This window comes from Cydia amplana, chromosome 18 (assembly GCF_948474715.1).
Source record: "Cydia amplana chromosome 18, ilCydAmpl1.1, whole genome shotgun sequence".
Classification (NCBI taxonomy): Eukaryota; Metazoa; Arthropoda; class Insecta; order Lepidoptera; family Tortricidae; genus Cydia; species Cydia amplana.
The window spans coordinates 9,111,263-9,138,628 of NC_086086.1; the positions used below are offsets into that span (position 1 = coordinate 9,111,263).

The 27,366-nt window shown below is 40.4% G+C and overlaps 1 protein-coding gene across 11 annotated transcripts; it reads left to right on the forward strand.

Annotated features, from left to right (window-relative positions):
• The first annotated feature begins 1 nt into the window (after position 1).
• Positions 2 to 22,580, forward strand: LOC134656201 (protein groucho-like). Of its 11 annotated transcripts, none has more exons than XM_063511695.1 (18): positions 2 to 443; positions 575 to 672; positions 958 to 1,021; positions 1,110 to 1,154; positions 1,788 to 1,925; positions 2,406 to 2,438; positions 4,051 to 4,167; positions 5,454 to 5,567; positions 7,155 to 7,262; positions 8,561 to 8,614; positions 10,533 to 10,643; positions 12,334 to 12,470; positions 14,496 to 14,757; positions 15,104 to 15,283; positions 18,535 to 18,613; positions 19,382 to 19,546; positions 21,244 to 21,443; positions 22,427 to 22,580. In XM_063511695.1, exons 1-18 carry the CDS (start codon positions 402 to 404, stop codon positions 22,532 to 22,534), a joined length of 2,055 nt encoding a protein of 684 aa, XP_063367765.1. In that variant the 5' UTR covers positions 2 to 401; the 3' UTR covers positions 22,535 to 22,580. The 11 variants fall into 11 exon arrangements, with proteins under 11 accessions (XP_063367765.1, XP_063367768.1, XP_063367766.1 ...); XM_063511698.1 differs by having other exon boundaries at positions 7,155 to 7,253; XM_063511696.1 differs by having other exon boundaries at positions 4,054 to 4,167.
• Positions 22,581 to 27,366: the final 4,786 nt, after the last annotated feature.

Here is a 27,366-nt window from a genome sequence, read left to right on the forward strand (position 1 = left end):
AACGTAACGTACGACGGGCTTCGTTTGGATGAATGATGAATGACAAATTGACAGCCGAATAAAAACTACGGCGTGGATTTATGGGTTAAAATTTCAGCAAACTGTCTGTTGCTTTTATTATGAACTAGTTACGAAAATGAGATTTTAATGCCTATATTTTATAGGAATTTTAGTAAAGATAACTTAAAGTTTTATTTCCCAAGATAATGACCGATATTTCAAAAGTTTTGGAGCAAAGTTTGTGCATATCATCGTCAGTAGCGCCGAGTGATTCTCTTGTTTTCATTGAGTTATAGCAGTGGTGGAAAATATTTAATGAAATGATGCCATTAGTGCTTACTTTATTAAAATCGAAACATAGTTTCATTTGATCGAAAGTCGGAGCAGTTTTTGTTGTCAACATGTATCCAGCGCCGACGCGGCACCCGGCTGCCGCGGTAAGGGTTTGTGTTCTTTTCTACCTCTATGATGCTTTGTTTGTTTACTATCATATAATTATATTACTTTGCTTTTTGCCCCTTATGTATTTCGTGAATTTGACGAATTTATTATTGTTTCTGTTTTTCATTTGCAGGGACCACCACCTTCATCAGGCCCCATTAAGTTCACAGTAGCTGATACTTTAGAACGTATAAAAGAAGAATTTAACTTTTTACAAGCTCAATATCATAGGTAAGTGTTGACAAAGCTGGTAGATAGATGTAATAAACAATTATCTCAGATATAACACCATTTTCAACTAAATGTTGTGAAACAACTACTCACTGTATCAGTATGGAGCATCCTCTTAATTACCTGTTAGCTGATAACTGATTTCATACGTACATTCTGTGTATATATTTTATTATCTGCAAAACATACAAAACAACAATGTAATATTGACTCAACAGATACAGACCTAATGTAAACACGGTTCATTGAATATATTAATTTCATAATATTTTTTCTCATTTTCAGTTTGAAATTAGAATGTGAAAAGCTAGCTAGTGAGAAGACAGAAATGCAGAGGCATTATGTTATGGTAAACATTTGTTTTTACAAATAATTTCAATATAATTATGTACACACATTTACATATGTTTTACTGATAATAATTGTTTTTCTTTCAGTATTATGAAATGTCCTATGGCCTTAATGTAGAAATGCACAAACAGGTATGTCCAACTGTATGTTATTAGTTTTAAGTTTTGTACAACTGTTTAGCACTCACATCATAATAATATATAGTGCATGCTAAATTACATGCATTTTTATTAATAGTATCACAATTTATACAACTCTTTTCTATAGTGCAAATCAGTGATACTCAACCTGTGGCACGCCGAGCCTATTTAGGTGGTCTGTCAAATTATCCTTAACCTTGCCATCCCGACATCACCTTAAAGCAAATTCGTCTTGTGGCCTGGGGCCGTCTTAATGGCCCTCATAAGCAGTGTATGGCAGCTGTAAATGGGCTTACAAGTTACAATATTGTGGGGTATTGTCTCAATCAACAGCCCTAAATTTTGCTTAAAACCATAATTTTCCACCAATGTTGTTTACAAAAGCTACTCTTTCTTCTCAAACTTACTTTCATAAGCTAAGGCAAAATATTAATTAGAAAAGTGATTTCCTAGCATATTAAGAATTAAAAGAGATGTGTTTGTAAGCAACTCTCTGCTGGATTGCCACAAAATAAATTCAGACTTCTGAACCATTTTAATGCATAATTGACTTGATTTGAATATAGATTTTTATACAGATAATCATAGCCTTAAAATAAGTACATTGTTACATTTTTGTTCAAGACGGAGATAGCAAAGAGATTGAGTGCTATAATAAGCCAGGTGGCACCATTCTTGGCTCAGGAGCACCAGCAACAAGTGGCCTCAGCCGTCGAGAGAGCCAAGCAGGTCACTATGTCTGAACTTAACGCTATTATTGGGGTATGTTGTATTTTTTTAATTCCATACACCATAGAGCTCTTCCGGAAGTAGGTTTCATGCAAAGTAACATTGAATTCCAAATCTCTAATATGGAATAAAAAAAATAACAACCAGTGTTATATTGTAACACTTTATAATTTTTTATACAATTATGATTTTTTGCTTTCATAATTTTTGGCAAAGATATAAGCTACATAAATTATTTGACTGAGTACAATTACTTGTTAATTTAATATTTTGTACATTAATTATTTATAAGCATAAAATTTATTCACTAATTAGACCATATGCTTAAATATAAAATTAATATTTTACAACAATAAATTGATATCAAATGTTTAGAAGAAAACATTGCTTTAACATTTTAACGCTGCAAATTTTTACCTGCAAATATAATAGCGGAATGCCTGCCCATCAATTTGACTTGGGAGGGATGTTCAAAAGTCTTCTATACTGAGCATACTTGTTAACATTTCACAGCAACAGCAACAACAAGGTCTACAACAGCTTCTTGTAAGTTCAGATCAGCTCTGCGGCGGTAGCACGGTCGCATTTTCATCGCTAGTCACCACGTCTGTCACATTCTAACAAGTATGTCAGTGCGAAAGTGACGGGCATAGTGACAGGCGATAAAAATGGAACCATGCTGCGCCCGCTGGTACAATGTATGTTGTGATTAACCTTTATTTCATTGTTCACTAGTGGAGTTTATTTAATCACTGCACTGCACTTTTTGTGTTGCTCATTTTGATGTTTTTTTCTAATCAATCTAATCATGCTTCATTAGTATTTAAGCCATTTAAGGTCAGTTGGAGTAAGTATGTCTTCTCTAGAAATACAAGGTGAGTATGATAGGTTAGATGCAGTAGGTTTGTAACTACCAGGCACATTTTGCGCCCCTAGAAAGTACAATCACAGTTTGAAATGTCTGTGATGTTTACCCTTCTTGTGTTTCTAGCCATACTGACTTATTGCCCCAACTAACTTTATAGTAGAATTTCACCACCTGTAGTACTGTGTTGTGTTATTAACAATTCATAGGTTTATAATACAAAGGAATACCTGTTTCGATAAAATTTCCAACACAGCAATAAATGGATTTAGAAAGCTTTCAGTTTTGAGAATAATTCGTATTCACGAGTTTTCTTGGTCAGTTAAAGTTCCCACATTTTGAACAAGACAATCATCAGAAATTTACTATTTATAGGTAACACAATTATCTATTATATATATCTATTAGGTACCTACTAATTTTAAAAAGTCATATATAATATACATATAGTATACATAGGTATATTATGAATTTATAATGCGGTGGTAATCAATCTTACTGCACAGGTCGAATAGTGTGTGGACTATGCCTAGAAATGTTTTGCGTAATTACGTAGGAATGTATATGTGTTCGCATGATTAACAATTTACTTCACTTTACGTTATGTTTGGTTTCTCATCTATCCTGCACTAAGCCATGAGAGTTTAGTTTTCTTCACAGTTTTTTTGAAACATGTAAGACGTGTATCTTTGTACCCAAAATCAACGAAATTTTACTCCGGCTCAGATTCCGCCTCGTTCGCACCAGCATATTCGAATAAGGCGCGCTCTTTTCCGCTCAAAGACGCTACAGTGAAATTATTCTAACATCACATTTTTGTCAGTTACTAATTGACCCTTATACATATGACTTTAAGGTCATCAGTTAAACGGTAGATCTTAGCATCATATTTTTCACCCTTATGGGTGAATTCATAACCAATGATATTATATAACCATAGATAGGTTATACTCATACTTGAGGAGCACAAAAAATACTTCCATATTTATTTCTCTGCCTACGAAGAAATCTGTCATTTTTGATTAATTTTCTCATTCCATCCATCTTTGTCACACTCGTTGTTAAACATAAGGTCGTATTTTTCTCCTTTGGTGTGCCGGAGCTCGTTAGCACGTGCACATTTCGCGCTTGTCCAGGCGCGTCTAAAGGCAACTTGTCCAATTTGTCACAAGTGCTTCAATTTTAGAACGCCTATAACCTATCTTGAGTTATAAATCATTGTTCATAACTGTCAAATATGTGATCTTAGAAAAGAAACACTGTAGTCTGTACTGAAGTGATGTTTGTTTCCAGCAGCAGATGCACGCGGGGGCGGGGCTGCCGCACGGCGCGGGGGCGGGGCTGCTCGGCGCCGGCCTGCTGGCTTTCCCGGGCGCCGCGCCGCCGCCGCACCAGCCGCCGCACCACAAGGTACCTAGAGACTCTACTAGTGGCTCTGTGCCCTGTGGCTATACAACTCGTTATCACTACATAGTATAAAACAAAGTCGCTTCCCGCTATCTGTCTGTCCCTATGTATACTTAGATCTTTAAAACTACGCAACGAATGTTGATGCGGTTTTTTTTTTAATAGAGTGATTCAAGAGGAAGGTTTATGTATAATTTGTGAACCCGTGCCGTGCGAAGCCGGGACGGTTCGCTAGTTACCTATATATTAGGGTGCTCCGCCATTTTGAGAGCTCTCCTGAAACTATATCGACGAAATTATGAATAATATATATATATATATAATCCGAGAATTAATTGAGAAATGCTACCTGGATAGAAAGAAGATCCGGACATCGCTCGGTTAGCTAGTGAACTATAGGGAAAAGGCGCTGCCGTTTTCTGCCACTAATTGCGTACTTAAACTTGACATTATCACTTTGCGTCAATAAATTGAGGACTTCGGTGCTGCCCCATTCAGTTCAAAAACACTCCCTTATATCCATACATCCGTCGGTTAATAATTCTACCTTCTGATAACTCGTCGTCTTCATTTTCCTCACCTCTCTCTTAGCCATTTATTTCGGTTTCACCCCCAGCTAGCTAGTGGTAGCTCAGAACCTAGAATTCGCAAAACTGATCTCCCTAGTTACTAAAAAAAAAGTGCACTTGGTTATTAAAACAACAGAAATCATGATCTAACATCATCCAGCGCCATGTTTTTCCAGCACTAAGATCATCTTCTGCTAACAGTTTTCTTGTTGCCTTAAGGCCCCTCGCTCACGGCGACTTTTTGTAGCGTTAGTCGCATTTGCAACGCGCTACAGAAGCGATTCCAACGCGCTACAGCATCGCTACTAACGCGCGTTAGTCGCGTTTGCAACGCGCTACAGCATCGCAACTGTATTGATGCAAACGCGCGACCGTGTCGGACGACATACATGCCTTTACTGAATCGCGTTTGCATCGCGACAGAAGCGCGACGGTATCGCGTTTGCATCGCGACTGAATCGTGTTATGTGGGCGAGGGCACACAGCTAGCGACCGCATCGCGACTGTATCTATGCGAACGCGCGACAGCATCGCTACTGCATCGCCACAAAAAGTCGCCGTGGGCGAGGAGCCTAAGAGGAAAGGGGACGGCCGTTTCTCCATACAATCGTAGTCCATAGTAGGTAGTAATATCCAGAGAGGAAAATGAGGACTACGTTTGTATGAAAACGCGATTTCGCGCGCCTCCACTTTCGTCTTAACTTGTAATTTGTGCCATAGGTGGAACTCCCGCCGCCGGCAGACATAAAGCCACCTGTGCTGCCGGGCGCGCCGCCTCTGTTACCGGGGCCGCGTGAGAACGACCGCCTACTGGACTCCAGGGCGCTGCCGAGGGTAAATTCTGAAATCACTCTTTAGTTCTGTCATGTAATAGGGCCCACTGTTTATAATAAACTGCCCAGAAATATCGTCGAAGCTCCCAATTTAATTAGCTTTAAGTGCCGATTAAAAAACTGGCTTGTCGACCTACCAAGAGTTCTGTGCTTACAGAACATAATATTTTTTTTAATAATACTCTTACGTAAAATTAATAATGTATGTAAATAATTATAAATAGAATGTTGACATGTAAACTGGTTTTATGAGTAAAATGATTATGATTAAGCACCAATGTTTTTTCCAATATGTAGATGGTCTAAAAATACTAAAACGCTTTGTCTTTTCATACTCAACTCTACTACAGGAAAGCAAACACGTAGGTATATCCGCTCGACAAAGTCGTTATGCTAATGAAATAATACCATAAAGTACAGCCGATAGTAAAATATTATCTTGTTTGTTTACATTTCATTTAAATACCTATGAGACCAGACTATCATAGGTATTAGGTAGATACTTGTGCCCATTTTCAGCAGTAACACCATGACTATGATGTAAGAGCATTTGGAGTAGTTACAGTTACAATACTTACAATAGGGTATTTGACTACTAGTCAAATCAGTTTCTTTTTTCGAATTGTCAAAACGATTTGCTTCCTGTAATAGGAGCAATAAATTAAACTAAAGGCTGTACTCCTCAAAGTGACCAACATTTGTTCAGCAATTTTTGAAAATTATGAATCCTTTAGTTTAGACTTCCTCTTTTTCATACAAAATAAATATTGCCTTCAATGTACGCTGACATCACTGTGTTTGACGTTGCTTGTCACGCTTTAAACATAACAAAATTTGCAATACATTGCGTCTTAGAATAAACTTAAAAGTGTAATAAAAATCAAAACATGAGTTATTTTCAAAAGTTGCTGAACAAATGTTGGCCAGTTTGAGGAGTACAGCCTACAGTTTAATTTATTTCTCCTGTTACAGGAAGCACCCTGTATAAAACACTAACATGTGACGTCACAATTAAATTACCTACTCTTTATAGTTTGATACGGGTTTTAAAATATAAATTCTGTCTAAAAATAACTCTGCCGTGCTAACAACATACGCAGTAATCGCAGTTGAAAAGTCATGCAATTGTTTATCTTGTTCTCTTTGAATAAGTTCTTTATTTAAACGATGATTTTCATGCAAGTACTGCACTTACTATTAGCAGGGCAGAACTGCTGTCTACGATTCTCCATTAATCTTCTGGTGCTTTATTTCATGCGTGGTGTAAAATAATTTATTTTCAATACAGTCAAATACCCTATAAAACAACCAACTAGACTAAGTGTAAGGCCTGAGTGGACGCTCATGTTGGGCGTGAAGCGGGGCGGGGCGTGCGGCGTGCATGTTAAACAAATGCAAACTTATAGGAACGGCCTTAGTGCACGCTGCTCAAATCACTTGGGAGCTCGACGCCACGCTGCACGCCCCGCCGAACGCTCCGCTTCGACCGTCCATTCAGGCCTTAGTGTAAGCTATACGCCAATATTACTCGTAGACAAGAAAATCTTCTATAATAGAGTAGTATAACGTAAGAACTGAAATTCCCCAGCGGCACTCCGTGTCCCCGCACGAGCGCGAGCAGAAGTACCGCCCGCGCTCGCCGGCCGAGCCCGAGCCGCTCGACACGAAGCGACGGAAGGACGAGAAGGTACACCATGTCAGTCTCTCTAGCGTATGTCGTGTCTTTTATACCGTCCGTTCTTAGTTACCTGCCGTGTGACCGTCACTAGTCTGTACACTCGTGCCGCGCCGTCTAATGTACAAGTATACATTCTGTTTAATGGAATCTGAACCTACCTACACTACTGGCTCTCTGTGCTGTCATTAGCTTAACCGTTTCGTTGCGGTTGCGTGTTCCATTTTCGAAAACTTTTATTTCATGACAGGACAGGCATGCTTTACGCATCATATTCTATATGATGGCACGCCTATCGTGTCATACGCCACACGTTAAAAAAGTGGTTAAAAACATTGATGACACGCCTGTAGTGCATCCGCACCGAATCGGTTAAAAAATCTTCGTTGAGTCATTATCACAGCGAACGCACAATGGTCTTAACCTTTTCGACGCCGTGTCAAACACAAAAGCACACATTCAGACGCCACGTCACCGAAGTGTCAAAACTGAAATTTAACTTTATGCATATGCACCAAGGTGCCACAGGTTGGTTATAGACCAAGGTCTATGTTGCTCTGTGGTCCATGACCGATTAATCCGTCTTTGGCGTTGGACCTGCGGTGCGTATATATCGGTCATTGGCGTCCAAGTGTGCCATAGACCCTATGTCACTTAAGTTCTTTATGCCAATTTCCACCATTTTGAAAATTTTCCAAAAAAACGAAACTACAGAAAAATCGAACTACCGAACCTGCTCACAAAATTTTACGAGAATCGGTTGAGAAATGCGACCTGCAGATAAGAACATCCATACAAAACGCATTTTTAACCAAGCTGAAACGAAGATCTTCGCTAACGCTCGGTCAGTGAAAACGAATAAGTAGTATTTCATTTGTCTCATTAAATTTCAAACAAAATATTGTCATCCCAGTGAAAAATAGGAACAGATTCAAATTTCCTTAGCAAAAATGTATTTAAAGTGGCACGAGAATAGAGGTACGAGTATACCTGCTCCTTTGTACAATCTATTACAATTAACATTAACAAATGGTTACACATCAGGTAATTTTAAATGGACTATTCACGCTTATTCAGTTGTTTGCATGACGAAAATATAATACTGCTCCTATTTCCAACAAAAATGGTGTGTCGCACTAGTTTTCAAACAGTGGCGTTGTTTGTGCATACTTGCATAGTCATTATAAAAAAATATTTGCTTGGAACGTATTGGCACGTATTTTTTTCGCTAAAATGTTAACATTACATATGGCTTTGTTTCTTTTTGACAAAATCTGTTAATGTAGTTATATTTTTAACGTTTCATTTACTTGTTATAGGACAGTGATGCGGAGAAAAGTGATCAGGACTTAGTTGTTGATGTAGCCAATGAGGTAAAACGGGTGATGTTTTTTTTTACATCAGAGGGGCTACCGCGAAAACCGAATTTCGCAAATTGCGGGCGTTTTTCTCTGTCACTCTAATTACGCCTTCATTGGAGTAAAAGAGAAAGGTTCCCGCAATTTGAGAAATTCTGTTTTCGCGGTAGCCCCTCAAGTGTTTTGCCCTCTGAGAATTGACAATTTTTACGATCATGATTTTGCACGCATTGAAGGCTATTGTATAATTTATATGTTTTACTACTATCATTCATTAAATCCGGTCCGAATACCACCAATTATTGACCATCGTATGGGGATGTCGGACCAAGTACGAAATAGGTCGTGCAAAATTACCTCACCGACGCTAAGTAGACGCTGTACGAAATTCTTCACAATCGGTCACCGTACTTAGATGAATTTTAGTTTTACATAACTACAATGTTGCAATATTAATGGTACGCTAAAAGGGCTTATTTAGGGCTCATTTAGACGGTGCGAGAACTTGCATGCGAGTTTCATTACATCGCGGGTTTTGATGGGTCGGTTGAAGTGGGCGTAACCAACAGTCCGCAATGTAAATAAAATCGCATGCGAGTTCACGCGCCGTCTAAATCAGCCCTTAGACGGCGCGCGAACTCGTATACGATTTTGGTTACATTGCGGACCGTTGAGGTTGCATCAATTCAGCCGACCGATCAAATGACGCATTGTAATGAAACTCGCATGGGAGTTCTCGCACCGTCGATGAGCCCTTGCGGGTGCATAGTATTGGAGCGGTAATAGGCTACATGACAATTTTTTTTTATGGTATCAATCGATCGGGTTTGTGTTTAGGATCAAATGTCTATATGGGACCCATTGCATTAAAGTAACACAAAAGTCAGAAATTGTAGTCAAAGTCCGACAGTCGCACTTCACTCGCGAAACGCCCTAAACAAAACGGCCAGAGGCCGTGACGTCATCGCCCATCTTATAGTATGGACAAAACAAGAAAATTGCGTTTTTGTCGGTGAAATATTGCGTTTATGTATATAGTTGCTATACAATATTTTTTGGATGAAATGTAAGGAATCGAATGGTACCCTTACTTTTATCGTTTTTGGAAGTTAAAAAAAACTTAAATTTTGAAGCTTTCAGGTCCTGTAATTTTTCAATATTTTATTTTAATATCCACATTATTGTGATAAATTGCTCGTTTGCTATCTATTTTACTAGATTTTGTTAGAGTTCCGTACCCAAAGGGTAAAAACGGGACCCTATTACTAAGACTCCACTGTCCGTCCGTCCGTCCGTCCGTCTGTCACCAGGCTGTATCTCACGAACCGTGATAGCTAGACAGTTGAAAATTTCACAGATGATGTATTTCTGTTGCCGCTATAACAACAAATACTAAAAACAGAATAAAATAAAGATTTAAGTGGGGCTCATACAACAAACGTTATTTTTGACCGAAGTTAAGCAACGTCGGGCGGGGTCAGTACTTGGATGGGTGACCGTTTTTTTGCTTGTTTTGCTCTATTTTTTGTTGATGGTGCGGAACCCTCCGTGCGCGAGTCCGACTCGCACTTGGCCGGTTTTTATAAAATTCAACATGTGTCATCATCCCTATTGAACGCTCGGTGTGGTCATAGAGAAAAAAATACATAGAGTGCTCACTCCATACATCAGTTTTAGTACCAAAAAGACTATTAGCATCTAGCATCGAGTAGCGGAACTATCAGTACTGCTACTTGATAATAGATGTAGCACCGACCGGAAAGTCTTATGCTGTTGAGATAAGGCTTTCCGGTCGGTGCTACATCTATTGTCAAGTAGCAGTACTGATAGTTCCGCTACTCGATGCTAGATGTAGACACTGAAATTAATAGTCTGAACTGATGTATGGAGTGAGCACTCTTGTCTTACTATATTTCTCTATGGTTATGTGCAGGAGGAGCGCGGGTCGCCGGGCGCGCCGGGCTCGGAGCGCGCGGAGCCCGGCCCGCGCCCGCCCTCCAGGGGCTCCTCGTCCAGCCGCTCCACGCCCAAGAGCTCCAAGGACGTACGTATATCTCTGTCTCATCTTACATTCCACTTTCCATTTCTAAAGGGTGTATTTAAAATAATGATATTTGTGCACCGTATGTCTTTATTTATTTTTTACCTCTATTAGGGCCACTTGCACTATATAATTAACCCGGGGTTAAGCGGTTGAACCACAAACCCAGTGTCAAATTGTACTGGTAACCATGGTAACTCTAGATTTAACCGGTTAACCCCGGATTAGTGGGATGGTGCAAGTGGCGCTTAAGTATATTTACATTCATATCATTATCTATCTTATCCATCTTATAAGATCATATACTTCCTTTTATTTCCATTCAGTTTAGTTTACACCATAGCTACTATTGTTCTTTCCAAATTCTAGCATATACAGTTCACACTTACACTTTGTTAACATAACTGTAAGGCGTTTAGTTTTCGACTACAGCGAGTAAGGGATAATGTATCAAGGGTCTGCCTGAAAACCAGCGTTGTAGTAAATAATTAAATATACTGCAATATTATGATGAGGCAAGCTCCTATTTAACACTCATTAATATTTCTCCCTTAGATGTACAACTCAATTTCTTAGTTTTTAAGTCTAAATTTAAGGTTTATCTGTAAAAATGTGTTACACTATCTGTTAACTCTGCAACTTCATGTGATGTTGAATAAAACTTTTCTATGTCTATGTCTATTCTGATTTGTCCCCGCCTCATGTATGGCCATGGCGACGGTCGAGTGGGGCGGGGACGAGTGGGAATGGGCGTTTTTTTTTGTTGTCCCAAACACTTTTTTTTTCAAATTTGGGATTTTTTATGTTATTTCTACTCAGAATCACGAGCTCTTTCTATCCTAATAGGAGAAAAAAAGTGTCCGAAAGTTTTTTTTTCCATTCCCTCACCATTTTTCATAGACTTTGTATGGCGGTCGCGGAATGGAAAGATCGAAAAATGTATGGAAATTTTGGGACACATTTTTTCTCCTATTAGGACAGAAAGAGCTCGTGATTCTGAGTAGAAATAACATAAAAAATCCCAAATTTGAAAAAAAAATGTTTGGGACAACAAAAAAAAAACGCCCGAATACTTCTTCTAAAGTAGCCCGGGAACCGACTTCGGCAAGGTCACAAGAATTGATCCGGCAAAGTTTGAAGGAGATTTTCTGATTCTGTCACAATTTAGTATTCCTCCGTGGCTTCGGCGACAGCGAGATTACTGCGTATCTGCAAGAAGATTCGATAATCGAATCTGGATGAAAACTCAGTTATTTTTTTAAGTTTCTTTCGTAATTTTTAGGGTTCCGTACCCAAAGGGTAAAAACGGGACCCTATTACTAAGACTCCGCTGTCCGTCCATCCGTCCGTCCGTCTGTCACCAGGCTGTATCTCACGAACCGTGATAGCTAGACAGTTGAAATTTTCACAGATGATGTATTTCTGTTGCCGTTATAACAACAAATACTAAAAACAGAATAAAATAAAGATTTAAGTGGGGCTCCGATACAACAAACGTGATTTTTGACCGAAGTTAAGCAACGTCGGGCGGGGTCAGTACTTGGATGGGTGACCGTTTTTTTTGCTTGCTTTGCTCTATTTTTTGTTGATGGTGCGGAACCCTCCGTGCGCGAGTCCGACTCGCACTTGGCCGGTTTTTTACGAACCATGTGAACCATCTACGAAATGTACTTTACAAGTTTTCTGATGGCAGGAAAAGCCGGGCACGCCGGGCGGCAAGCCGGCCCGGGCTTCGACGCCGACCGGCCGCTACGGGTTCCCGCCGCTGGCCGCCTACCGCCCGCCGCACCTCGACCACGCCCGGACCAACGGCCAGCCGCCGCACAAGCCGTGAGCACAAAATAGATACAGTACAGAAGTCAATCACATGTATGTACTTCACTTTTCATACCTACGCTCGGCGGTCGCTCTAGGGTTGTCAACTATGATTTATGCACAAAAAACGTGATAGTGGCACTCGTATCTAGTAGTGGCCGGGGCGGGGTGCATAGGTACCTACCTACCTAACTGTTCTGTTTAACGTTAAAACGAGCCATCGAAATACAAGCAGATACTTACCTCTCTGAAACCACTGGTAGCTTAAAAAACGACAATTCATCGTTTTATGTTGAATTCAAACGACCGTCCACTGAACAGTTATAATAACTTTTTTTTGTTTCTCCATTATTGCACAAAAAAGTTCACAGACGCGTGTCTCAAGCGGATGGCACTCGCGCTCGCACTGGTCCCAACCGGTCCGAGATACCGTGTCCGTGAGCAGTGTCTATGTGTGCGTTGCTCGAGCGCACTTTGTATGTAGATTGATTTCTGTACTGTATCTATTTTGTGCCGTGAGTCTCTCTTCTTCCTCGCGTTGTCCCGGCATTTTGCCACGGCTCATGGGAGCCTGGAGTCCGCTTGGCAACTAATCCCAGTACCTAATTGGCGTGGGCACTAGTTTTTATGAAAGCGACTGCCATCTGACCTTCCAACCCAGAGGGTAAACTAGGCCCGTATTGGGATTAGTCCGGTTTCCTCACGATGTTTTCCTTCACCGAAAAGCGACTGGTAAATATCAAATGATATTTCGTACATAAGTTCCGAAAAACTCATTGGTACGAGCCGGGGTTCGAACCCGCGACCTCCGGTTTGCAAGTCGCACGCTCTTACCGCTAAGCCACCAGCGCTTCCCCCAGATATTCAGCCACACAAGCCGTGAGTGTTGTTCTCTAATAGCGCAGTAACCGGCAGCCGGGCGTACAGTCGTCATCAGATATATCGGAGCAACCGAGGTGCTCAAAAATATCTAAACACGCACTCTAACGTCTTGACAACATAATCGCGTTCAGATTGTGAGCGCCTCGGCCGCTCCAATATATCTGATGGCGACTATAATAGACACTAAAGGCTCATTTAGACGGTGCGAGAACTCGCATGCGAGTTACATTATATTGCGTTATTTGATCGGTCGGCTGAATTAATGTAACCTCAACAGTCCGCAATGTAACTAAAATCTTATACGCGCGCCGTCTAATAAACCTTAATGTCTTGATACGAGAACATTAGAACGATGAGCAACATGGCGGCACGCGGCAACAAAAACTGAAGGGGTCGGCTACGATTATCTTTGGATTGTCGTTAGCACCACTTTTCTCTTTTGAACTTGAACTCTTCATACTCTTGGCAATGTTATAAGAATAATAAATTCTATAAATTGAGAACCTTTTTCCAGAATTAGCTCTTAGACTCGTATTATTTGATCAGGCCTGGTTACCTATAGACTCTTAACCTTTTGAACGCCAAGAACACCTAAAGGTATCGTTACTAGTCGTGCCCACCGCGCTAAGGACCACTATAGTGTTATAGCGAACGCTGTCAAAATAACCTTCACACTTACGAATGGAGTTTACATTAGCTTGCTTGCGCCTGGGATCTTGGCGTTTGAGTGATGCTTGTGTTTATGACATAAAGCGTTCTAAGGATTAAAAGCTAACATTAGTTATAGTTTGTAGCTTTCTAATAGAGCCCGAAGGCTAATCCTATTGTCTATTGTTAAGTAAAACCGCTCGTGCCACGTGCCACAACCACTTGCATAAAAAATCGGTACTTCGGTTACTGAGTGCCGGCGAGTCGAACGCTACAGAACCAGTCTAAAATGTGTCATCGAGATGCGTAACAAAGGCGCGTTATCGGAGAGCGCACCTACACTGGTTTTTTGAGCGTTGGACTAGCCCGCGCTCAGGTGCCAAATAGAATAATTAGGACCCTTTTTTGCAGGTAAGTAGCACGTGCGGTTTTACTGAACAATAGACAATAGGATAAGCCTTCGGGCTCTACTAGAAAGCTACAAACTATAACGTCGCTTCTGTATTCCAGGGCATACTCGTACCACACATGCGGCGGGCCGCTCCAACCGGTCCCCTTCCCCGCCGACGCGCTCGTTGGCCCCGGCATCCCGCGCGGCGCGCGACAAGTCGCCGTACTACCGCACGGCGAGGTCGTCTGTGCTGTGGCGTTGTCTGTGAATAATGGAACGAGACACGCCTACACGGGGGGAAAGGGATGCGTGAAGCTGTGGGACATATCGAATCCGGGCTCGCCTAATACCTTGGAGCCACTGTCGCAGTTGGATTGCTTGGTGAGTTGATCTAAAATGTATACCTACTAGGGAGTGCTCCCGGGGTTTTCTATACAAATACGGTACCGGAACCGGGAATTCCCGGTTCTCGCCATACAAACTCAGGACCGAGAGAATATAACCACTACGTTTTACTACCTATGAGTTTTTTAACCATTATTACTATTGACAGAAAACTGTGTCTCCTCTGCCTCTGCTGTGAGATATGACTGTGACATCTCCCGCGGCGCGGGACCGGTTGCCGTCACTTCTCAAGTCGACGTGATGTGAACAACAGAACGAAACATGCGTATACCGTATACGGGCGGAAACGGATGTGTAAATAATGAGTGTGTTTTTGTTCCAGCAACGTGATAACTACATCCGTAGTGTGAAACTGCTCCCCGATGGCCGCACGCTAATAGTGGGCGGCGAAGCGTCGAACCTGTCGATTTGGGACTTAGGTTCCCCCACACCGCGCATGCGTGCCGAGCTCACATCTTCGGCACCCGCGTGCTATGCTCTCGCCATCAGTCCGGACTCTAAGGTTAACTGACACTTTTCAATTTCAACCAAAATGTGCTAAAAATAAGTTTCTGGCAAAAATTTCATTTTTGTTACAAGCTTTTATCGCTGACTGTACTTTTCTTTCCACATGCAACAAATACTCATTTGATTTGAGATAGCGCTACTTGACTTAGGAGGGCAGCATTGCAAGTTAAATAAAAGCTTGTAAAAAAAATAGATGTCAAATAGAGGAGCGTGGCCGTACTAAACACCTATTAAACCAAAAAGGGCCGATTTCTCACGCAAACATAAGTAACTCGCCCATCGGGTTTGAGCGGTTCACCTCTCTCCTTCGAGTTGTGATTATGTGAGAGTCAGAGATGTGACTTATTTGAAATACTTGTATTTAAAATGCAAATACAAAATGCAAAATACCTATTTTGTATTTTGTATTTAAATACCTTTTAAAGAAAACTATTTTGTATTTTATTTGAAATAGTTTTTGGGACCTATTTTCTATTTTCAAAATACAAAATACTTTATAGTAGGTAATGTAGGTAGGAGTTACAATCTCTTCTGATCTTACAATCCTGGCAACTCTCTCATTCTTTTAACATGGAACTGTTGAATCTGTTTAGTAAGGTCGCACATGATCACAAGCGTAGCGAGTGGTTAAAAAAGTGGAATCTTGAGTGTTACGAGGGTTTCAAGGTACGAGAAGATAATAAACTTTTCTGCCCTGATGAAACACAAACGAGACGTTTTTATCACACTAACGAGAGGCATTATACTAGCTGTAAAACATTACAAATCTAAATAATAACTTTTAAAAATTGTCCGTTATAAACCATCATCCATCCATCCTTCCGGTTAATATGAGAAAACAACTAGAAATTTGCACTTTAGATAGAGGACTGATTGACACACTGTTTTCAAATAATAAAGAGAGTCTTTTCAATTCGGATATTCTGAGTAATACTTTTTAATTCAGACTAGGTATTCACTATTCAGAGTACCTTTTATCGCAAAGTATTTGTATTTTTAAAAAGTATTTTGAAAATACCTATTTCGTATTTTGTATTTTAAATACAAATTCAAAAACTATTTTGTATTTTGCATTTGAAATAGTATATCAAGGAAGTATTTGTATTTTGTATTTAAATACTTTTTATAAAGTATTTTTCACATCTCTGTTAATAACTGGCCACCTTATACTAAAAATGAATTCTATATTCACCTATAAACAGAAGTGGCCAGTAATTGACGCTTTACCCTACCTATCGTGTTTGAAACAAAAGTATGTTTTAACCTATTTATAAACGTCTCACATACGGTATTTTCATTGGTTTGTGGATTGAGATCAATAACGGTTTGGGCTCGTTTTTGCTCTTTTCAATACAAGTCTCCTACAGCATTTTCAAGTGTCAGTTGTCACTTTTGTAAAAATCAGTTTCAATAGTTCATGATATGGGGCATTATCTATGAAAAGGGACCTTATTGTCAGTGGCGCTTATGCCTAACAGCGTCGCGCGGCATTGTATTTATATCCGAGCATCGTTAATAATGGCGTAAGCGTCATCGACAATAAGGTCCCTTTTCATAGATAACGTCACATATTTGCTGTAGGTACTTCTTATACAAGGCCTAAAACATTTAAACAAATGTTTTGTATTACTTAGGTTAATGCGAATTGAAGCCTTCACACCTACCTTGTGCCAAAATCCGACCCTGAATCCAATAATAACCTCAAAGTTCATTGTACAGCGCAGCACGTGATTCGAGGCTCAAGACAAGACGAGAACTTTAATAATATTGTAGGTGCGAAATTGCATTGCCCCTTGAATTAGTTACCACTTACCACTACCGACGTGATTCTTGCAATGTAAAAAAGTTAATTAAAAGTTAATTAATGCTATTTTGTAAGATAATACATATAGCACATATATATACATATGTTTCGGTAACCAACAAATTGTGTTTAATTTCAGCCTAGTCATACAGGCAACGGCAAACTTCTCTTATAAAATCAGTGAACAATTTAAATTTTCTCATTTAGGAATTCTCGGCGTCCGCACCCACTTTATAACTAGCTTTTTACATACTTTAAAAGTTATATGGAGTTGGAATACTGAAACATTAGTTGGTGGATGACAGGCGAATAATTTTACACAACAAATTTCTAGACTTTTTAAATTTAAAATATTCCGTGCAGTGAGCGTTAACATTTTACAACGCTGAAATATTTAAACGGTATTTTATTGGTCAGAAACAACTTTCTTTGAATATTATACCTTTGAAGTTACCAATGCAGTTTTATTTAAAATATAACAAATCATAGCAAAACTTCCAAATTTTGTATCAATATAGCGCTAGACAAGTTTTATTTAATACTGTATTTAACGTCCGACTTTTGTTTTGGTTATAAACCTCAAATAATACTTTTTTTACATCATTTTCATCTCATTATAGCTTTTAAACTGTAGTATATTTTGGAATACAGTGTACTAAATGTGGTTATATTTAATGTGCTCTCATTTAATACCCCACACGCGTATGTGCATTGTGCAATGCATAGTTTGGGTGCATTATCCGAAACGAGGCGGGAGCCATTTTGATGACGTCATCGTCATTACGAAGTTCGTGAGATAAAGCAATACGAAATAGATGGCCTGCGCCACTGTGCCAATATCACGCCTAACAACACACTTAAATATGATAGCGGTTACCGGGCTCGGGCTCAGCACGGTTCCATTTTTATCGACTATCACTATGCCCGTCACTTTCGCACTTACATACTTGTTAGAACGTGACAGGCATGGTGATAAACGATAAAAATGCTACCGTGCTACTAGGGCTGGATTATCTCTTCGACCGTTTCGTTTCCCGTAAGACATAATTGTTATAAAAACCGCTATACGACGCGCGACGTAGCGCGTAGCAACTGTGAGAGTAGGGTTGCCACATGGAAGAATTAAATGTCCTGATAAAAATCCTGACATCACCCTAAAAATCCTGACATTTCTTGTAACTGAGATTTGGCGTAGCTTGAACGACTTTGTAATAAATATATCACGTAAACATTTTTTTATGAGGTCATTCCTAAAAATCCTGACACTTGCCAAGTCCGGCCGCAATCCGGACAAAATCCTGTCATGTCCGGACAAATCCTGAAGTATGGCAACCCTATGTGAGAGTAGCGCTTTAAAAATAGGAAATCAGTGTGCTATTAAATTACAGTTTTGTCTTAGCGATTCTAACTCTGAGAATTAAAATAAATTGTTATTTTCACAGGTGTGCTTCAGCTGTTGTTCAGACGGCAATATCGCTGTATGGGACCTTCATAATCAGACTTTAGTTAGACAATTTCAAGGTGCGTATTCTGTACAAATACCTCGTCACTGACCGATGTGAAATGTCGACTTGAATCGGTAATTTAGAAAATTCCGCTACGCAAAATCTGGTGATGGTTGCGTCCTGTTCATTCCGATGGTTGAGGAGAGGACACAAGGAAATTGATTATTGTAATGTAACCGATTACTGGTTGAAGGCCTATGACCCAATAAAGAATAACTTTAAATTCTGATGATATTCAAATACTTATTCAGCGATCCAAGTTTTAAATATAAATTAAAAAAATGGCTTATTGAAAAATGTTTCTACAGTTATAAAGAATTTATTGAACATAAAGAAATAACATTCAATAGTCTGTATGAATAATTATTAAATTAAGGAGAACATTTATTGCAAAAACTTAAATATAAATACAAACTAAATACTTACTAAAACCCGTCCCGGGCTGTCCCTGACGCAAAGGTGCCCATCACGCTCGCTGCGTTGCCGCGTTGTATTGCGATGGACAGCCTTTGATAAGTATTTATTATTAAATTATATTTTATATTTGTTTGAATAATTATTAAATTATAACAATTAAATAATGAGTTATAAATAATTGCAAGCTATTATTTTTATAAATTGTGATGTGACGTAATGAACAAAAATAAAGCATTAACAAATAAGTTGTGTGTAAATAATGTCGTATGTATAATAATTGAATAATATGTAAGTTGTGACCTGTAATTTATCATTACCAATAAAGGATGTCTATGTCTATTTTCTAAAATAAATATGTATATTTTAGGGCACACAGACGGCGCGTCCTGCATCGACATCAGCGGCGACGGGTCCCGCCTGTGGACCGGCGGGCTCGACAACACCGTCCGCTCCTGGGACCTGCGCGAGGGCCGCCAGCTGCACCAGCACGACTTCAACAGCCAGATCTTCTCGCTCGGCTACTGCCCCTCGGGTACAGTCACCTGCAATAATAGGGCACACAGACGGCGCGTCCTGCGTCGACATCAGCGGCGACGGGTCCCGCCTGTGGACCGGCGGGCTCGACAACACTACACTACTGCCCCTCGGGTACAGTCACCTGCAATAATAGGTCACACAGACGGCGCGTCCTGCGTCGACATCAGCGGCGACGGGTCCCGCCTGTGGACCGGCGGGCTCGACAACACTACACTACTGCCCCTCGGGTACAGTCACCTGCAATAATAGGTCACACAGACGGCGCGTCCTGCGTCGACATCAGCGGCGACGGGTCCCGCCTGTGGACCGGCGGGCTCGACAACACTACACTACTGCCCCTCGGGTACAGTCACCTGCAATAATAGGTCACACAGACGGCGCGTCCTGCGTCGACATCAGCGGCGACGGGTCCCGCCTGTGGACCGGCGGGCTCGACAACACTACACTACTGCCCCTCGGGTACAGTCACCTGCAATAATAGGGCACACAGACGGCGCGTCCTGCGTCGACATCAGCGGCGACGGGTCCCGCCTGTGGACCGGCGGGCTCGACAACACTACACTACTGCCCCTCGGGTACAGTCACCTGCAATAATAGGTCACACAGACGGCGCGTCCTGCGTCGACATCAGCGGCGATGGGTCCCGCCTGTGGACCGGCGGGCTCGACAACACTACACTACTGCCCCTCGGGTACAGTCACCTGCAATAATGGGTCACACAGACGGCGCGTCCTGCGTCGACATCAGCGGCGACGGGTCCCGCCTGTGGACCGGCGGGCTCGACAACACTACACTACTGCCCCTCGGGTACAGTCACCTGCAATAATAGGTCACACAGACGGCGCGTCCTGCGTCGACATCAGCGGCGATGGGTCCCGCCTGTGGACCGGCGGGCTCGACAACACTACACTACTGCCCCTCGGGTACAGTCACCTGCAATAATAGGTCACACAGACGGCGCGTCCTGCGTCGACATCAGCGGCGACGGGTCCCGCCTGTGGACCGGCGGGCTCGACAACACTACACTACTGCCCCTCGGGTACAGTCACCTGCAATAATAGGGCACACAGACGGCGCGTCCTGCGTCGACATCAGCGGCGACGGGTCCCGCCTGTGGACCGGCGGGCTCGACAACACTACACTACTGCCCCTCGGGTACAGTCACCTGCAATAATATGTTCCTTTTCAAAGGCCGCAAAAATATGGGACACGCTCTGTAAATAAAGTCGTGTCAGATATTTTTGCGGCCTTCGTTGTACAACATATTATTGCAGGTGACTGTACTTATCACTTGTTAGGCTACATGTGGAACGATCACCATCAGAGGGCGCTTTAGATCAAAAAATTATATCACCAAGCTACCGTCTTCTGATGAGTGCTTGATAGACGCGAATAAGAGACCCTGGCCCCGTAGACAACATGCCAATCGCTAAAGCTAGCGAACGAAACGAACTGTCACTGTCACACTAATATAGAAGAGTGATAGAGAGACACAAAGCGGTTCGATGGCGAAGCGATAGCGATTGTCACCTTGGCCGCCGGATCTCTGTCTGATTGCGACATGCAATCAGACAGACACGTTCCACGAGATCGAAAGGCAGGTTATCTCACGTGTGGATGAATTTCCGAAATGCTTATAACTGAGCAGATAATATAAGCAACATCTTAATTTTTTATCTTTTGTAATTCCAGGATCATGGTTAGCAGTGGGCATGGAGAACTCGCACGTCGAGGTCCTTCACGCGGGCAAACCGGACCGCTACCAGCTACTACTGCACGAGTCGTGCGTGCTCGCGCTCAAGTTCGCGCACCAGGGCAAATGGTTCGCGTCCACCGGCAAGGACAACCTGCTCAACGCGTGGCGGACGCCCTACGGCGCCAGCATATTCCAGGTACTGCCCCATCATGAACCGTATTGCGACGTCATAAGACCCACTAGTGATCAGTAAACTGATACACGAGTCGTGCTCGCGCTCAAGTTCGCGCACCATGGCTAGTGGTTCGCGTCCACCGGCAAGGACAGCCTGCTCAATGCGTGGCGGACGCCCTACGGCGCCAGCATATTCCAGGTACTGCCCCATCATGAACCGTATTGCGACGTCATAAGACCCACTAGTGATCAGTAAACTGATACACGAGTCGTGCTCGCGCTCAAGTTCGCGCACCATGGCTAGTGGTTCCCGTCCACCGGCAAGGGCAACCTGCTCAACGCGTGGCGGACGCCCTACGGCGCCAGCATATTCCAGGTACTGTCCCATTATGAACCGTATTGCGACGTGATAAGGCCCACTAGTGATCAGTAAAACTGGACCGCTACCAGCTGATACACGAGTCGTGCTCGAGCTCACGTTCGCGCACCAGGGCTTCGCGTTCGCGTCCACTGTTTCTTTATAAACCTTCTTGCAACGGAATAAGGCCTACTAGCAGTCAGTTATTGTTACTACTCTAGCAAGCACATCAACTTGGACTTAGGCCGCGGGCGATCGTTGCCGCACACCGCCGCCGCCGTCGTCCAGAACAGGTTTACTCAAGTCTATACATTTTGATCTCTGATCTCTGATGCTCGAATCTACCGCTGGCCACGACATTGTGCGAGTGGCTTAGGCTAAGGCGACTACCATAGATTGGAGCGAGACACAGCGAACGGACCTTTCGTTCCCACCTATGCTCTTCGCCTTAGCCGAAGCCAGTCGCGCAATGTCGTGGCCAGGCCGTGAGACTTGCTTGATACAACGATCGCGTGCGTTCAGCCAGGGGCCTTACGTCACTTCGTCTTTGTAACTACTTATTTGCCGAAGAATGTATGTTTCTTATTCGCAACCCATTAAACAGGTTTTAATTTATTTATGTTACAAGATGTATCTTTTGTTCACAGTCAAAAGAGTCTTCATCGGTGCTCAGCTGTGATATATCAGCGGACGACAAGTTCATAGTGACCGGCTCGGGCGACAAGAAAGCCACCGTTTACGAAGTCCTGTACTGAACACCAACTGTTCTACAATAGGTACATTGTATATGTCGTCCTGCACAGGTTGATGTTTTGAAGTACACAGTCGATAAAAAATCATCAGAGTGCCGGTTATGATAAATTGGTAATTGGTACGGACTCGGAATGTCTTCATTTAGATATTGGTGAAATTTTCCACGCAAGCAAATTTTATTGATACCATTTTAACCTTTTGAATGCCACGCCAGTCGTGTGTGGCGCGTCATCGTAAAACTTGTCGGAATGCACGAAGATTGATTGGGCCGCACGTGTCTGTTGACGTCTTTGGCGGTCAAAGGGTTAAATTCAAAAACTAGTTAAGCTAGCTGGCAAATACGCTTGCCGGACTAAAGAGGCATTGACGGCTAGCTTGTGATAAGTATAAAGCTGTAAAAGTACTAATGTTTCGCATGGAACATTCGAGGTGGATCGTAGTCTACGCATATTGGTAAAAAAAATACGCAATCGGTGAACATTGCCAATGAAATTAAATCCGAGCGCCCCGATTATTTTGATTTGGTCCTAAAGATTGTTAACTATATATTTTTTCTAAAAATAAAGTGTATCTTTATGCTGGTCGTAATTTGAGGTTTTTGAACGCATCACAGAGGGTATATATGGTATGTATGTAGATAAAACTATATTATTAGGCATTAAAACACATGTGTGATCCTATTATGAAACTCACTTTGTTCGTTTCATAAACCCACACTCATATTTTAATGCCCTTCATTATGTACCAATCACATCTATAGGCCTTGCTAATTGCTATTCGTGTAATGTAAACCTTGATTTCGTAATAAACCCGTTTTCACTAAAGTGTCATTCAATAGAACTTGCTAACTATGTAAACAAAAGTTACTAGTAAATTGACATTTAGTGTCAATTTTAGTATGGCGGTTTGTTTACATAGTTAGCAAGTTATATTGAATGACATTTTATCTTGAAATGGGTACGATCTGTCAAATCGAGATTGTGATATTACTTCGACTCACGTGACTTTTAACGAAAAACCTATTTGTGTTGTAGTATGAGAATTTGAATATCGCCGTAACGTAACTATGAAACTAAAATCAAATTTTAAATAGATAAATCACATTTTATTTTAAATTCTTCTTACCAAACAACTGTAATAATCTAAAACCCTATTTACTAATTTTATATTTAACAAGACTTCACCGTCTATAGAAGACGAAGACTGGTTATTTTTTTTATAGAAATCAAAAATTGTGTATCAAGCTGACGAACTTTGACTGTGACGTAATTATGTTTACGCCTGTAACTCCCACTTCCTGGCCAAGGCAAGACGTAAAACTTAAGACAAACCACGGGCGGTAATTCGTAAAGCCCCGGATCGCATATTTATGGCCCTCACCTTCGGTTCGGGCCACAAACACCTGCGATCTGGAGCATTCACGAATTTACCTCCCTAGGTATGTAACGTACTATTACTATTTTTTATGGGAATATATGATGCTCGACTCTTTGCCGTGCCTCCAGATAAATGTCAATGATTATTTTACAAAAGACTAAGCAGTATGTATGACTTTTTAATGCATTTATTTAATTCTCGTAAAAATACTATGAATTATTGAATATGATACATTTTAGTTTAAAATACGATCAGTTATCATTGTCACGCATATCACTCTTATATATGCGAGTATAGTAAACGCTTATGTGTTAAACCACGGGTTAGGAATCTACACTCACTTCTATTGTATAAAATGTTAATATTAGCGATTTTTCGCTAATAATAAAATTTAAGGTTAAGTGTAGTTTTTAAAGTAACTATTAGATGAATGTTGCACGGTTACGGATATTTTAGTGTTATTGTATATTTTTATAATAAAATTAAATACCATTTATTACTTTTTAAGTTCAATCTAACGCAGTTGTATAAAAACGTCAACAATATGTACTAATTTAACGAACAAAGTAAATTAATTGGCTCTAACAATACCCATAAAATCTGCAGTACTAGGACGAAAAATCTACTAATCCAAATTTCATTCTGCGAAAACGTCGTTTCCTATGTTTTCCCGGTTACATCGTATTTATAAAATTGAGAACAAATGTATATAAAATACTCTATATGAAAACAATATTTCATATCCTAATTTAACGACATTAACAAAGTTATTTTTGGTTTGTGTCGGTTTTGCACAGCTGCGTTTTATTAGGTAAAATATTTCGACGTCCATTTCTTACTTGTATTTATTACGGATTTAGATATTTAGTTTGAGACGAGGGTAAGTAGGTACCTAGATGGATTCCAGACTGAAATAATTTTCTACATAACTACGTTTATTTTCATAAGTGTTGTTTCTTAATACCAGTATATATATTTGTGTATATTAACAGTTTGATCTGAATATTCCAGGGTATCTTTTTTTTCATCTTGCCTTTAAGAAGTTTAAATGCGACCTTTAAAATTGAATGTTAAAGAACTGTATAAAGTATAAAGCAAATGTTAAACTGTTTTAATTTAAAAGACACATTAATATTAAATTGTGGCTACAGTCCGCCAGAAGACTAGATATTGCAAAGTATATTTTATCTGTTGTATTTTTAGTTTAAAGATGCATCCAAATCTAGCGAATGAGCCTCGAGTTTTCTATGGATTGCGTTATTTATGGGAACACTGATACGACGTGGAACCCGAAGCAAACATTCGCTAGATCTGGACACACTGTATAGTACTAATCTTGGAGGATACAACTAAACGGAGTAGCCATTAACAAGGCTTTCCCCTCTGTCGAAAATAGGCGGCCAACGGTCATACACAATGTATGGACTGACGTTTATCTGACATGGCTATTTTTACGTTACGCATACATTTGACGTTCCCCTCCCCCGCAAAAATCGGCAGACGGTTTTGTACAGAAAATTACAGAATAAGAATAAGAATCTTTTATTTGCGATAAACATTACCAGGTACATCGGTGTTCATGCGATAGGTGGTAGGTTTCATGTTTAACCATAAATGGTATGCAAAATATGTACAAAACTTATAAACTATCATGCAAAACATATACAAATAATGTCTCTATTTATAATATACCGTAGAGTTTCCTATCTTCACCTGGGTTTTGACACTTTTCCTAAAAAATCTCTCAAATTTGAAAGCGTTTTAATCCGTTAAGGCGAAAAAACGTTTTTTAGTGTTCCTAACTATCAGTATTCACAATTGAAACTTTGAATTTCATTGGTTAAGTTGGTAAAAAATGGCCTCAAAGGCAATAGGCGATGTTTGGGTATTTTTCCCAATCTTCGCCTACGGCATGCTTTACCGCTAATAATACACTTTTCTGTGTCTAACACATGTTAAGTCGTATCTATTTGGAATGTGCTACTATACTATGAACCTTAATTACACCAGACTAGCCATATTTAAAAAAAACGGTGTAGTAGGCGAAGTTTGGTAACAGTCTGAAGTTGGTTTCATACATTTTCTATAACGAAGCTAGGGCTGCCAAAAATTAACCAACATGCCAAATAAAGGGGAGTAATGGTTTATAAGTAAAAAAAAATATAATTTTTAACAAAAATATTTAATATTTAAACCTGGCTCGCTGAGCAACTTCTGTTGCTGGCTGTACAAAAATATTTAAATTTGGAAACAAGTAATGCCATCCACCACCAATAGGGTATTTGACTACTAGTCAAATCAGTTTCTTTTTTCGAACTGTCAAAACGATTTTGCTACTATGGGGTTTATTATGTAACATTAGCATGTGACGTCACAATCAAGTTACCTATTGTTTATAGTTTTATACCGGTTTTAAAATATAAATTGTGTCTAAAAAATAACTGCTGTCTACGTTTCTCTATTAACCTTATGATGCTTTATTTCATGCATGGTGTAAAATAATTTATTTGAAATACTTACAGTCAAATACCCTATTAATGTAGTAAAACAAATTTGACAACCCTAGGGGTAGGCGAAATTTGGCAACAAGATGGACGCAAAGTACCTTCACCAATGTTTTATCCAATTGTGACTTCTAAACGTAAGCTAGCCATTAAATAATAGTTTCATATGAAAAAGAAATAGTTATAGTATATAATCATGTAAAGAGTTTAACATTACCTGGTCTGTATCACTGTTAAAAACCGAAGTTCAAACACTGGCTTAAAAAAACGTGTGGTCGGCGTCGCGAAAAAACCTCACTGAACGTAAACTGTGTGAAGTTAGCCGCAGATTGTTCGAAGAATGTTGACACCCGTAAAAAATACTTTGTATTTAGTAGTTTTATGTAAGGCTTACATTAGAAACATTTTGTTAATGGCAACTTTTGTCAAAGTAGGCGAAAATAGGGAGCCCAGGCAAAGATACGAAACTCTACGGTATTAATTATTAATGTTATACAAGTCAAGTCTAATTAATTAAATTTCATGTCCAAGAATTCATTTGTGCTATAGAAATTGTAGTTGTTTAGCCATTGATGCAATTTTCGCTTGAATGCTATAATATTTAATGTCTTCATATCATTAGGTAATGTATTATACATATTAAGACACATTATCGTGCAGCTTTTTTTATGTTTAGCTAATCTCGGATGTTCATCAGGAAGTAGTCTATCCGGATTGCAGACATGGCGTCTCCGTTTGATTATATCCTCCAAGGTACTAATAGACGTACGTACCGAACCACGACCTTAGTTCGCTACGCAATCTCTTTCTAGCAGGGATGGGAACCGGTTATTTGCAAAAACTTAGCAATAACCATATTTTCCGAATTATTTTATACTCGAAATGTAGGACTCAGTTGTGTTTTTAGGTTACGACTTCGTATTATTAGATTGCTCAATTAGAAATGAAGTAAT

What these genes read in the sequence shown, in the direction of transcription:
- LOC134656201 (XM_063511695.1), top strand. Translation starts at nt 402, where the DNA reads ATGTATCCAGCGCCGACGCGGCACCCGGCTGCCGCGGTAAGG. An exon ending in TTACAAGCTCAATATCATAG is followed by an intron (nt 673 to 957) that starts GTAAGTGTTGAC and finishes TCTCATTTTCAG; the next exon opens with TTTGAAATTAGAATGTGAAA. An exon ending in TGCAGAGGCATTATGTTATG is followed by an intron (nt 1,022 to 1,109) that starts GTAAACATTTGT and finishes TTTTTCTTTCAG; the next exon opens with TATTATGAAATGTCCTATGG.